The 14,934-nt window shown below is 43.5% G+C and overlaps 1 protein-coding gene and 1 long non-coding RNA gene across 4 annotated transcripts in view; both read right to left on the reverse strand.

Moving 5' to 3' along the window:
- The window catches only part of nlgn1 (neuroligin 1), a 136,950-nt gene that overhangs the window by 83,525 nt on the left and 38,491 nt on the right, over positions 1–14,934 (reverse strand). For 2 of the 3 annotated variants that reach the window (XM_019882626.1, XM_019882627.1), the window contains one exon: positions 7,361–7,420. The exons of the other annotated variant lie outside the window; for it this stretch is intronic. In XM_019882626.1, coding sequence (XP_019738185.1) covers positions 7,361–7,420 — 60 coding nt within the window. The remainder of the gene's footprint in view (positions 1–7,360; positions 7,421–14,934) is intronic. 3 annotated transcript variants of the gene reach the window in all.
- LOC109523458 (uncharacterized) lies at positions 924–1,688 on the reverse strand. Its single transcript, XR_002169766.1, has 3 exons — positions 1,551–1,688; positions 1,456–1,473; positions 924–1,317 (listed from the first exon to the last, which is right to left on the reverse strand). It is a non-coding gene; the product is annotated as an uncharacterized LOC109523458 (long non-coding RNA).

Here is a 14,934-nt window from a genome sequence, read left to right on the forward strand (position 1 = left end):
AAGGCAACTCTCTGAGTGGACATTTTTCAATAACATTAGGGGGGGGTTATTTTGTTTTGTTGTTTTGCCCTGCCTCTTTCCCAAATTTAATTTCCCTCATGGGACGAACAAATGATCTATCTGTATACTTTAGCTGCACTATTGACAATTCTAGCCACCAAAAGAACTAAATCGCCAAGATCACCTTCACGCATCAGCAAGAATTGTGCACGTAGCTCTGACATTATCGTAACAAAGCAATGAAAGTTCTCACTCCAAAAAAATAAAATAAAAAACAAAAATCACTTTTTTTCACGGCGAATTCTAGAAATGATGAAACTGGCATCACGCTGCGCATATATTTGGTGGCATGGGCAAAAACAGCTGAGAAATTCACTGTCGCCCATCTGTTTGAGAATATCTGCTTCTGATCGGGGGTCATTGGAACAATGAGCAACACAGCCAATCGTGTCTCCTGCATGCAAAACGCCCCAAAGATAGCCTCTGCCAGCTTTTTCTTGATTGTGTATGCAAATTACAAGTAATATATCCGAAAAACACTCCCATCTTCATTTACATACCACGCCCCTGGACGGCCCCAATGGGTCGCCCCTCAGTGCGCCCCTGAAGGCCAAGGCATTCCCCGAGTACCAGCACCCACATCCATAAACCAACAGAAACAAAGACATTTTAACGAGTGGCCTTTCCATGAACTGAGACATCTGTAACCTGGCCCGTGACCCTTTCTGATGATGGAGCGTACCGAGTACTCCCTTTCGCCCAAAGTTTAATCTTCCTTTCCAAGTTGTCAGTTAACATGCGCGTGTGGGTCCCTTTACCTCCAACTGACTCCTGATTCTCTGTGCTTCATTGTGTGCAAGATGTGTGAACACACGCGTTCGAGGTCAATCAAGCATGTAACAAAATGAAACTTTAAAACATGATAACATTGTGTTTGTCTATCCTCGAACACCCCCCCCAAAATAAGACAATTCAGGCTGGTTAATGACACTCATAGTTTACCGTCAAACTAGACAAAAAAACTAAGAGAATTGCATTTTGTGTGTTTAAAATAAACAAACAACTTTTCTTTCAGAAAGACACCGATAGCTGAAGGCTCACAAATAATGGAAACCGCCGTTGTGGCCCAACGATTAGCATGGATAGCTGCTGTGGCCCTTGGAGCAGACCTTGGAGCAACATGTGCAGACAGACATGATCACAAAACCCAGAGGCATAAGTTCTTTATCGTGTCCATGAAACGTTGTCACGGTGTTGCGCCGGCCGCTGTGTTTTGCACCGCTTTTGACCTTTTCGGCGAGCTCGGCACTTCGGCACCTTGAAAAGCACAAAGTCGCACTCGTGAAGTGACATGTGCCACACGAAGCCATTCACGGGCTCAACTTGATGACGACAACACAGGTCAATTCGTTCAAAAAATGTTCAAAATTCAAATGAAGAAAAGATTGGACTTACTCGCTGGTGCGTAATCGTCTGAAAAGAAGGACAAGGTGAGATTGAATGGCAGAGAGCAAAGACTGGTGTCTTTGGAAGCGATTTGTGTGGCTCACCTGGTTTGCGTGGATGACACTTGATGACGACGACAATGGCCACGAGGACGAGCACCAGAGCGAGGGCTACCAACGGGGCGGCGATGGCAACAGTCCTCCTCTTCTTTTCTTCTTCTTCAGCAAAAGAGGATGAAAAACAGCACGTGAGGAAGAGGAAACCCTCACTTTGCAGCCATTCTATCAAAGTGTGATCCGACTCAGGTCTGCGGACCAGACATGATTAGAAGTACCAAGAACTAAACTGAGGCTCAGAGGGGATCGAGCCTTTTCTGTTGCTGGTCCCTCTCTCTGGAATGACCTCCCACTGAGCATTCGGCAAGCCTCCTCGCTGCCCATCTTCAAAACCCGCCTCAAAACTCACTTGTATTCTTTGGCATTTGACTCAGCTTGACTTAGATTGTTCTTGGTTTTGCTGTTCGGTGCTTTCTACTGTTTTTATTACCGATTTGCTTTACTGTTTGTTGTATATGTTAATTTGCTCCGTGTACAGCACTTTGTATGCAGCGATGGCTGTTTGAAAGTGCTCTATAAATACAGTTGAGTTGAGTTGAGTTGATAAAGGTTATGAACAGAAATCGGTGACACAGGAAAACCAAGGCAGAGTCTAACTTAAACAAGAAACAGTGAACGTTGAAAAACCAAAAGGGAAAAAGAGCAAAACCTGGTCTCGCAGCCATACTTGGAATTGCGAAGCAACTTGGGTCTGGCACGCTCTTGGTAATAGACTTTTTGGAGCGCATGCTCATCCAAGATGTGTCTGTTGACCAGAACCCATCATGGAAGTACTGTGTGTTGAAGATGTTGGCGATAAAAGTAAAGTATATCGAAACAGAGGCCAGTTTGTGGTTAGTCTAGTTTGATTGAGCATTTTGGTATGATTTATGATGATGGTTTATGGAGATTGATGAGGTTTATCGAGTTACTGTAACTAAAAAGTGAGGTCATGGAGGGTGGAGCTGATTGGCTGGTCTCGTCCTGTAGTTTTGACCTCCCTTTGGCTTAAATATGGCTTGTCATGGGCCTATGCTAGGATGCAATTGGTTAAGACAGAATTGAAGTTATCGTCACAGATCATTGGTACAGTAGCAGGCAGACGAGACAGACAGGCGGCCCCAGCAAGCCACAAAATGATAATTGTAATTAGGTAAACAATGGATTGCCATTCCATTGAAGTCATGCTAATAAGTGTTTGAAAAGATGTCTCCCACGTGCATATGTGTAGTTTATGAGTGAAACCACAGGGTAGAACTGCAGCAGTTGAATTGAACGGGTGAGCTGAGTGGGCCGAAAATTGTCCTAAACTAGGCACAGCTAAAGTCGTAACAAGATCAAGAAGGTTAGCTCACATTACCCCGATACTAGCGAATGTTCATTGGTTAACGGTCATTGAAAATGGGATTTCAAGGTTTTGCGACTAACTTAAAAAATATTACACACCTTAGCACCTTCCCATCCCATTCATTTAGTCATACTGTATGTTCTGTCCCGAACTGGTACACATCACGCCGGTATTTTAAGATCCTGAGAGCCAAAAAGAAGTATGCAGTTTGTAGTGCATGTTCTATTTAGGCTCGAGTGCTTTGGAATAACATACCCATGGGAGTTAGTGTCCAGAGATCAGAAGACAAAAGACTTATTTGTATACTCTTGCATTTTGGTGAACTACATGTTGGCCTGTTTGACTTCTGCTTCTTCTGTCAGTCCTTCCCCCTCCTTCCTGGTTTGAAGAGGGGGCTAGGTGACGATGACCCAGTTGGATGTCGCTTTGCCGATTCTACACCAACTGATCGATACAAGATCTGATGTGGACCACCTAATTGGAGGCGCTAGAGATTTCCGGACTGGATTTTGAGGAGGCCCCACGTCTCTGCATTATTCTGACTAATATTGTGTCGAACCATAATGTGATAAATTCTGCCCACTCAGCATCCATAGTGATAATTTCACAGTGTGAGCCCTGCGTGTCCCAGGGACTCGCTGATCAGAAAAGTATGAGTCCCATTATGCATTTACAGAGTCCCAAATTTCGAATTCTGAAATGGTCTACTTATTCAATTGCATATGATAATAACACAAACAACAACAATATACATTAACAATAGGTTTATTTCTTATAAACAAATGCTGCAAAAATTTAAATAGTTCAGGCATACAAGATTTGCTGAGAAATAGGTTCTTATTTCATCCCATGGTTCAGTCTTTGAGTTCATAAATTCTCCCTTTTGCTCTGCTTCCAATGATGATTATCGCAAAAAAATATCCAACTTTAGCTGTGTGATATCTCCGCAGTAAACTTTCACAATGCTTGTTCGCAACACTTGTTTTAACATTACACAACTTGGATATCATCCGCTTTCCACGAGGTGAAAGCCGATCTCGTCTCGCGAGAACGGAAATCTCGTCACGCGAGATTACTTAACGAGAGATCAAAACAACAATGGTGGCAATTATCAAACTGCGATCGTTGCTGGAAAAAAATATTTTCTGTAGTTTTTTTTGACTGAGAAATGTCCTTGCGTTCCAAAAACGCACGTTATTTGGGACTGTACGTCTGGCGGGAAAATTATGCGTCTAGGACGTGGGACGCAGAGGTAATGAGATGGCTGCATCCTTTGCAGCCTGATCATCCTGGAAGGGGTATTCCCCCATCTGCGACCACTTATCAAAGTTTCTCATTTTTCTCCTGTCAGTTTGTTTTTCCTTGCCCCTACTAGGGGTTAATATCAACGCATGTCATTAATATTTGTCAGCTGTGTCGGCAGATTTACTCCAGTTTAACCAAGGCTAAACAAACACATTTATGACTATTTTACTTTTCCACATTAGACTCCTTATTATTAACCCTCTATGCTGAATCGTGTTAAGTTGTAGTGACAATGCTGTACTTCCTAAGACAGCAGACATGCTGCACTTTGTCAGATTGTTATTTGTATTTCAATAAGACTTAGATGTTCCTCATCACAGGGTGCCATTATGTAGCAAGAATTGGGTCAATTATTCTGTTAATTGACGGCGACTCAGTTTAATGCCTGCGTTAACATCGAGCACCTCTCAGGGTAACACGTCTGTTTGTGGATTAATTAAGGCTAAACTGATGAAAAACCTCTTTAAATCAGTCCTTCCTAAAAGGATGACACATTTGGAGAGTTTTGAGTTGTATTTTACAGTTTAGATTACACGCTGTATACAATACAGTTCTCGTGATGTCCACTTTAATTCTCCATATCTACATACGAATTGGAAGCAGTACGTCACAAAGAAAACTAACTACAGAGACAGGAGGAACAAAGAATAATAACTTAAACAATGAAAGAAACTAAAAAGTAGCGATCTTCACACAAGGTGGTGTTAGCTTTCTAGCCAGACAATGTTGGACTAATGAGGGTGACCCAACCACTTCAATCCAATTCAAGCACCAACATAAACATTATGGAGTAAATTCTGCCTATGTTAAACTCATAGTTTGTCTCGAGTCGGCCCAGAATGAGAGGAGTTATGGGAAGTTTGTCCTCATTTGAGTCTCGTTGTTAGCGTCCAGTTCGGTTGAAAAAAAAAAGAGATGGCAGGAAAATGTTGAACATTAAAAAGGGAAACCAGTGAGCCAGTGCTAAAAAGGAGAAAGTTTTACATTTTTTACATTTCAACATTGAATCAACAAAGAAAGTCTGTCCGTCTTTCTCGCTCGGCTCCCCAGCGAATCACGAAGCTTCGCTCTCTTACTCACTCCCTCCCCACTCTCTGCTGGTTGATACATTACCAACACACACCTTGGAGTAGTTTGCAAGCATTAGTTTCTCCGGGTTGTGGTGGGAGGGGACGCTATATCCTGTTTTGGAGGGCTGAGATTAATTTTTGGGTTGCAAGCGGTGATCATCTGTTCGATTGGAGGTTAGTTGTGCAAAGATCAAAATATTTCTCATCTTATTTTATATTTGTGGTGCTAACATGATGCATATTTTTGACAGCATTTGATGAATTTTGTTTGTCTGTGATCATAGGGAGATAAAACCAGGTGAAAATAAATTATCATCTTACTTTTTGGGATGTAGCTATGTGTAAACAATGAATAGATACCAAAGTGATTTCTTTTATCTACAGCTTTGTCCAGTTGTAAGGGGCAGACAGTGTACAAATGTGCAAAGTGCAATGTTCATCTCTGCCTCAATGAAAACAACTGCTTTTGCGAATTCCACAAACGATCTGAAGTGACAGGCTCACTCTCCATCCTGGAAGGTTGGTCTATTTGAGTGGGAGTAAATGTAAGTGAAATTGTATTTTGTGTTTTAGATGTATGTTTTTATTGTTCACGTCAGTGTTTTGTATATCATTTAATTAATTTAAGTAATTTCATAACATTGAATTTTAAAACGAAATGTAATGTGTCTCAACAATTTGACTTACAAACAGCCTCTCGGAACCCATTATGTTTGTAAGTTGAGAAATACCTGTAATATTATTTTGTTATTGGTTGTCTTTTATGTTTTCTCAATTTTGCTGCATCGGCACCATAGAACAATGACAATAAAGACTGTCTTCTTTTCCATGGTTGTTTTTGTGCTCACTAAACATAGTTGGGTTGAGCGTATCAAAATAAATCATGCAAGTCTTTTGTTCACACGGACCTGCATTTAGTCATGACCAAATGGCTCATTCATTGAGATATTTTGCTTTGATCGCTTCACCAACACTTGAACAACTGGAATAAATAATAAGGTAATGGTCATTCAAGGTCATTCATGGTAACTTGAGATCATTTCAACAGATTGCGAGTCTATGTTGAAGACTTTGATGCTATGCCTTACACTCGTGACCGGAAGTTAACATGTCTTTGTATCTGAATGTGGAAATGGTGCGTGCATGTAGTTCGTTATTGTCATTATTATCTTCACAATACTTTGATAGCACCCCGCTGACTGTGTGTGGGGGTCACACAAAGACGCACGATTAGGGGTGGACGGCAATCTCTGAGTGCCCATCGACAACGGCCAACTTTACATTATCCTTAAAGGTCTTCTTGCAGTTCCTTTTAAATGTACTTTGCGTGTGCCGATCTCCTGCATCTGCATGCCAGGTAGACCGCACGACTCTCTCTGCTCTGAATTTAAAGGGAATGCAGGGAGCCACTTCTATTGGCTGGGAGTCTGCTGCGTTCCACCCCACAATGGGGCACAACGGTGCAAACATCCACTTCTAGGAAATGCAAGAAAACGCCACCCATGCGCACAGTTACACTGAGATTTACGTTACATTTGCGTAAATTTTACATGAAAGAGAGGAGCCGTTTCCATTGGCTGGGAAATAGATTGGCTGAGTTCATCGTGCCCAACAGAATAAGCCCAACTGCATGCGAAACTGCACCAATGCGCACTGTTGGACGTGCTTTGTGCTAGACTTAAGCTGAGCACGTCTGTTGTTACCAAAAGTATAAACAAGAAATTAAGATGTTATTAATGGTAGTTTAAATGAAAGAGAATAATGTATGGCATGCAAAACATGTTCTCAGTAGAGTGTTGTAACGAATATTTACTGATTTGCAAAGTCAGATGCAACATAGAAAAATACGAAAGAAAGTACAAACCCAGACACACGGTGTCAAAAGAGAATATAGTTGACAAAAAAGCTGAAAAAAGGGTAAAATACATTGAGCCAAAAAACAGTTTTCAAAAAAAAAAAGAAAAAAAGGCAGATGCAAAACTGACAAGAACTTTAGAAAAATTACAAAAGATAAAATATTTAAAGAGAAAGTGAAGGTTTGGTTTGGTCTCCGTAATCATGCAAATCAAGCATTTTTGTCAGTAAATGGAAAATACCTTCTTCTGCTGCGTGGTCACTATCACTTAAATCATCAGAGTGTTTCTTTGTAAGGGGACCTATAAGACCAAGAAGGAGAAGGAAGGAGGAAAACAGGATCATCAAAAACACATACATCCTCAAAAAAAAAAAAAAAAAACCCAAAAAAAAAAAAACTGCATTGTACTGTTGCTTAAATGCTTCTGTCACCTTTTTAAAAATCTATATATATTTTATAAATTAGAAGTATAGTACAAAAGCACAAAGAAGCCACTTCACACTATATAAAAATGCTGTAAATTATGTGTTTATTTAATTATTCATTTATTTCAATAAATTGCATTATTTGATCAGAAGCTTTGAACTGGTTTTAGGATGAACAAAATAATGTTTGAGATGAACTAACTATGGTTTTGGGTACACTGATTTTTGTTGTTAGAAAGATGGTGTGAGTTGTCTTATGTCACAGTCAGTGAGTCACCTCATTTATGACTTTTGAAGACAAAGATTATTTATATTTACAAGTAATGCCCAATTTTTATCGGACTGATAATTAGTGGAAAAAATGTCACTTTTATTGGAACGATCCTGCAAAATTAACCTGCTATTTAGGACCATATTAAAAGCCGCATTAAATACATACAATGTAGAACCAGCCAAAGTCATCTAATCTCTAAAAATAGTATTTATTATAAATATTGAAACTCAAGGGAAACATTTTCATGAGCGCATGGTCCCATTCATCTGAATGACAGTCACAGACGAGGCTTTTTCCTGGGTAAACTTGACCCGACGGCCGTGGCACAGCCTCGGGGTGGCCTGCTTTAGGCGGCCGTCAATGAGTGATGACGACCAAGCCGTGACTTTTCCTTGATAGCTGTAATTTTACCTGAGTTGCTGAATACTATAATCATGTGGACTTCATCAGCATTGGATTACAGTACAAATTGACAGGTGTTCACTGCACTTTCAACATGGTGCCTGACCAGCAAGACCTCCGTGAATTATTGTCAGGTCTGGCAAGCGCCGTCGTCGGCAACATGAACAAATATGGTCCAGCCAATCCACCGCACTTTTTAACATCCCGGACAAGATAGGCCGACCAGCTCTGTGGTTGTTGTCGGGTCTGGTTGGCATCCGAGGAAAAGTGAAGAAAAGCAAGGCAGCCGAGCTATATTGCCGAGCTAAATGCTAATATTGAGGATATGTGGTTCAGAAAATGGATGGATATATGCGATAACACGGCACTTTGTCCTACTGCACTTGTTTAAATACATATGACCACGGCTCGTTTTAAGTGTGGCACTTTTATGTTTTGGTTTGTGACCAACAGATGGCACTGTAGGGCACTCCCTGCAGCTGCACACCTGTTGGTCGTTATGTAATTAGTTGTATAAAAGGACTCCCGCCCGACCACTCATTGTCAGGTCATTGTTTGTTTGTTTGTTTGCTGCTGTCATGATTGTTCCGGTCATGCTTCGGTTATTGATAGTTTTTGCTTCAGTCATGGTTTTGGTTTGCTACTTAGGATTCTTTTTGTTTTCAGGACTTTGTTTTGTTTAGGATTTAGTTTTCTCTGTATTTTAATACAATTTGTCAAGTACATCCTGCTCCTCCCTCTTGCCTGCTTTTTGGGGTCCACCACCACCACGCAACGTGACAGGCTCTGGTGTGTAATATTTTTTAAATATTTTGTTCCATGAAACTGTCTTCACAGAGGCCTGTCACTATATTAACTTTGTTCGGTGACAAAAAATGGACACAATATATGGTGATTTGCATACGTGTTTGTTGACATACATTAATATTCACTCACGCTAGTTCCCTCTCCTGTCTGTCAACCAGCTTGTTCGCTTCTGTGGGAGTAGCACTCACAAATGCGGACACACACACATGCACACACAAAAACACGCCTACGGTGCATTTTTTTGTACTATTTCATTGCTTTTGTTTTTTCATCCATCCATTATGCAAGCGACTTTATCCTCACATGGGTCATGGACGTGCTGGAGCCTTTCCCAGCTGTCTTGCCAGCCAACCGCAGGGCACACATAGAAAAAAAAAAAACATTCGCACACAATCACACCTCGGGACAATTTAGAGTTTTCCATCAACCTACCATGCATGTTTTTGGAATGTGGAAGGAAACCGGAGGACCCGGAGAAAACCCATGCAGTCACGGGGAGAACATATAAACACCACACAGAAAGGCCAGAGCCCGGAATGGAACGTTGGACATCTGTACTGTGTGGCGGAGGTGGTAACCAATAGACAACCGTGCTGCCCTGCTTTTGTTTTTCCATATTAAAAACACAATCACCCTTATGAATAGGTACTATACGCATTCCAGCTTTTGAGACAACTCGTCTCACCGTCTGAAGTGGCAAGAGGTCAGAAAGTTGCAAATTATGCGGCTGTATGTTGTCAGTGACCTCTTTTTTTTAAATCATTCTCTGACCCCACTAAATTAAGAGGTGTGATTGAAACTTTTTATTATTTTAAGCTCCAGCAACAGATATATTTGTAGTATGCAAAATAAATATATATCGGTTATCGGTACCGCCCTTACAAAGCAGGAAATTTATTGGTATCGGATGAAATTTCTCATATCTTGCATCACGAATATATACAGGGTAGCAATTCCTTTGGGAGCTGGTCAAGTCTATGGCTGCAGATTGGACCACGGAGATCGTGCGCAGGGATACACGCATTCTGGGTCTTGGTGATGTGTGGGTGTAAAAAAAAAAAAAACAAAAACACATGAACTGCGGGCATGCGCAAAGCAAATTGCGGGAAGTACGGCATATCATACACGGGCCGAGGGACCTCTATCCTCATTACACTCTTAAAAGACTCATTGACCCATAGAATACACAAGCTTTGAGTTGAAATCGCAAAGCAGACTTGTGACCTCAAAGCACGGATATCCCTGGTGACGGAGCTCGGGAACACGGTGTCCAAGGGGGGACAACTATTTCAAAGCACGGATATCCCGTTTCTCATCCTCGGGGATGAGAAACGGCATATCCGTCGGATCCCTGGTGACGAAGCTCGGGAACACGGTGTCCAAGGGGGGACAACTATCGGGAGCGTATACATTGATGGTAAACTTTCCATTCATAAACTCAAAGTATCCGTTTTCGGTATCTCGCGCTGCCGTGGCTGGCAAAACAAACGTGCGTGGACATGTGCAGCGCGCTTGTTGTTTTGTTTCTGGTTTATTTATAGAGCAACGTAACATCCGCTGTGACGTCTGCCGTGTTTATCTCGTGAGAAAAAATTTAATCCCTTTTAAATTCATTTAAATTTATGCCAATAAAAACGCGCTAAACTGACAGCTCTACTTTTAATGTGTGGAAAATTTGGCTGGTCAGTACCGGTTCTCCTAAGTCCGAAAATGATGCGCTCTCTTCGACTACTAGTAGACAACAGAGTGGCGTGTGGTATTCTGCGTCAAAACAAATGTCTTTTCGCTTGTCAGGGATCTTTGCGCTACATATGGGGCTGTGACGTGTTCCGAGAACATGACAGGCTCTGTGGAGCCAAAAAAACTCTTGCGCTTACACCCACTTAGCTCCACAAGCATGTAGCGACCAAACTACTCTTTAAAACTTGTCTGAAGCTGAGAAGGATCAATTCGCGGATTGTATGTGCCACTGATCTCACATCTGGGTGTAAAGGTTGCGGCCTCAGTGGTCTGGCTGAACTTAAAAAAGTTAAGTATCTTTGCCCATGTTTGCACAAATTCTGCTAAGTCCCCTTCCACAGAGAGACTCAGTTGTCTGGGGCGGGCATTGGCAAAAGTATGGCTGGGCCACGGGCCTCTAATGCAGGCGTAAAAGTTACCCTGAGAGCTCCGGTGGTTTGGCCTGGGTTTAACTCTGAACCCGGTTTGCAGCAAACCCAAGACGTCTTGACACGAAGGCCGTCGGATCCCACTTCCTTCCCGGCGTTGGACCTTCATATATATATAGATATATATATCTACATATAGATATATATATCTATATATCTATATAGATATATATAGATATATATATATCCTCATCTCACCCCTCGGGTGGTATCCGTCTCCCATTCAGCTCGGGCTTGAGGGTTCTGCGCAGTATCCTTGCTCTTCCCAGCACTGCACATTTCTGGACTGAGATGACCAATGTTGTTCCCGGGATCTGTTGCAACCACTCATCTAGTTTTGGGGTCACTGCCCCGAGTGCTCCGACCACCACAGGCACGACTGTCACCTTTACCTTCCAGGCTCTCTCCAGCTCCTCTCTGAGCCCTTGGTATTTCTCGAGTTTCTCGTGTTCCTTCTTTCTGATGTTTCCATCACTTGGGACCGCTACATCCACTACAACGGCTTTCCTCTGCCCTTTATCTATGATCACGATATCCTCTCTCTCTCTCTCTCTCTCTATATACACACACACACACACACATATTATACACACACACACACACACACACATTTTCCAATTTGCTTTATCCTCACAAGGGTCGCGGGAGTGCTGGAGCCTTTCCCAGCTGTCTTCGGGCAGTAGGCGGGGGACACCCTGAACTGGTTGCCAGCCAATCGCAGGGCACACAGAGACAAACAACCATCCACGCTCACACTCACACCCAGGGACAATTTAGAGTGTTCAATCAGCCTGCTATTTGCAATGTCTATGGCGGCAGGCTGATGAAGCCCAGGCTCTTGTTCCTACACCTCTGCATTACCAGGCTCCCATTCTTGCTCCTTTGCAGCTGCAGGCGCTCCTTCCTGATTCTTGGCAGCTGCAGACTCTCATTCTTGCTGTATGGCAACCGCAGACTCCAGTTCCAATGGCGCAAGTCTTGCTGCTGCCACCCGACCCTATTGTGGTGGTGAATCCTTTGGCCACTACCCGACACTGCGCAGTTGGCGGAATCATTGAATTAGCCAATTGACAATGCTCCAGTGGTGCAAACTCTGCGGCCTTCCTCCGACACTAGTCCAGAGACGCAAGTCATGCAGCAGCTCTCTGAGCCTCTTCTGGCGGGGCAAATCATGCGGCCACCACTCAATCTCTTTTCCAGCCATGCAGGCCTGCGACCGCCCTCGTTTTATGGATAGTTCCGGCATGGCTATCCTCCTGACCAGCCAAGCAGAGAGAACTGGCTAATGCTCCTCGCAACAGCGATATTGCCGGCGTCAACTTCGGACTGCTCAACATCCGCTCGCTCACTGGGAAAGGTTGTCTTATCCAGGATATCCTCAGAGACCGTAAGCTTGACTTTTTTTGTCTGAATGAGACTTGGCAAACTCCTGGCGACTTTTCTCAACTTAATGGTTCTACTCCCCCGGGTTTTGTTTACCTATCGAAACCCCGCGGCACGGGTCGTGGAGGTGGACTCGCGATATTGTACCGAGAGAAATGGAAGGTTCTTCCTATCTCTCTCCCTCCTCTCTCCTCATTTGAATGCCTCACCTGTCAAATTTCCGGACCCACTCCAACGATCATTGCCACAGTATTCCGTGCCCCCAGACCTCATTGTGACTTTTTAAATGAATTTTCTGCTATCCTCACCCATCTCTCCTCTCTATTTCCTAATGTAATTATTCTAGGGGATTTCAATATACACATGGACAATACCACCCTTCCGCTCACCATGGACTTCACCTCCTCACTTGACAGTTTTGGCTTCCATCAGTTCGCGGACTTCCCCACACACATTAAAGTACACACCTTAGATCTCATTTGCTGCTCTGGTCTCACCCCCTCCAACTGTACTGCTGATGAACTGCTTATAACAGACCACTTCCTCATTTCATTTAATGTCATCCTCCGGCTCTCGACCTCCAAATCACCCCGCATCATCTCTTATCGTAATATCAAAGACATCAACATTGACTCTCTCGCTGCAAGGATCGCCACCCTGACTCCGGACATAGACTCCTCTCCTAATGCTTTGGTTTCCCAGTACAACACGGCCCTCACCAACATTCTCAATACGCTCGCCCCTGTCAAGTCCCGCTCTGTCCTTTTCACTCGGTCTGCCCCCTGGTTCACCCCTCTTCTCCGTTCCATTAAAACCAAAACCCGGCAACTTGAGAGACTCTACCGAAAAACTGGTCTCACTGTTCACAAGGACATCTACACAGCTCAACTGTCCCATTTCAAAGACTCCATCTCTCAAGCCAAATCACAATACTACTCTGGACTCATCTGTTCCAATACTGGAAATACTAGGACTCTCTTTTCTCTCCTGAACAAAATCACTCAACCCCCTGTCTCCCTACCACCACACTTTCATTCCTCTGACACCTGCAACTCCCTGCTCCAATTTTTTTATTGAAAAAGTAAATAAAATCCACCAACACCTGGGCTCCTCGGTACCCCTCCCCTCCCCTGACATCCCCACTTCCTGTCAACTGCTTTCCTCTTTTGAACTCCCCCATCCTTCAATAATCTCAGATCTCATGACCAAATCCAAAACTTCCTCCTGCCTACTTGATCCACTCCCAACGGTCCCGGTCAAATCCTGCTTACCCTCTCTGCTTCCTTTCATGTCAGCCATCATCCATTCCTCACTGTCCACTGGAATTGCCCCTGTCCCCTTCAAAACTGCAGCTGCCACTCCTCTCTTGAAAAAAACTGGTTCAGATCCCAATGACTTCAATAACCTATGACCAATTTCTCACCTTCCTTTCATCTCCAAAGTTCTTGAAAAAATTGTTGCCTCTCAACTTCACTCCCACCTTACCCATAACAATCTCTACGAACAATTCCAGTCTGGTTTCCGTGCCCGTCACAGCACTGAATCAGCCCTCTTAAAAATCACCAATGACCTCCTTATGGCAGCAGACGCCGGTTTAATCTCAATACTCATTCTCCTTGATCTGAGTGCAGCTTTTGATACCATTTCTCACCCCATCCTCCTAAATAGACTCTCCACCTTAGGCATCACTCACACCCCCTTACATTGGTTTCACTCCTATCTCTCCGGGCGTTCTCAGTTTATCCAACTCAATTCCTTCACTTCACAGTCCCTCCCTGTCTCTTCCGGTGTGCCCCAAAGCTCTGTCTTGGGACCCTTCCTCTTCATTATTTACCTTCTCCCCCTTGGCAATCTTCTTCTTCTTCTCCTTTCGGCACGTCCCTATTCAGGGGTCACCACAGCGAGTCAGTAATTTCCATCCGCCCCTGTAATATTTTCCGTAAATTTGGTATACACTTTCATTGCTTCGCAGATGACACCCAGCTCTACCTCTCCAGCAAACCCAACGCATCCCTCCCACCCTCCTCCCTCTCACACTGCCTTTCAGAAATTAAATCTTGGTTCACACATAACTTCCTCAAACTTAACAGTGACAAAACAGAACTCCTCCTCGTCGGTACCAAATCCACCCTACACAAAACCAACAGTTTTTCTCTCACTATTGATAACTCCACTGTGTCCCCCTCCCTTCAGGCCAAGAGCCTGGGTGTCATCCTCGATAGCTCACTATCGTTCCACTCTCATATTAATAACATAACCCGGTCCGCATATTTCCACCTACGCAACATCAACCGTCTCCGGCCCTCTCTCACCCCTCACTTCCACTGCCATCCTTGTCCACAGTCTCGTCACCTCC

The sequence above is a fragment of the Hippocampus comes genome, unplaced genomic scaffold (genome assembly GCF_001891065.2).
Source record: "Hippocampus comes isolate QL1 unplaced genomic scaffold, H_comes_QL1_v1.1 scaffold384, whole genome shotgun sequence".
In the NCBI taxonomy this organism is placed as follows: domain Eukaryota; kingdom Metazoa; phylum Chordata; class Actinopteri; order Syngnathiformes; family Syngnathidae; genus Hippocampus; species Hippocampus comes.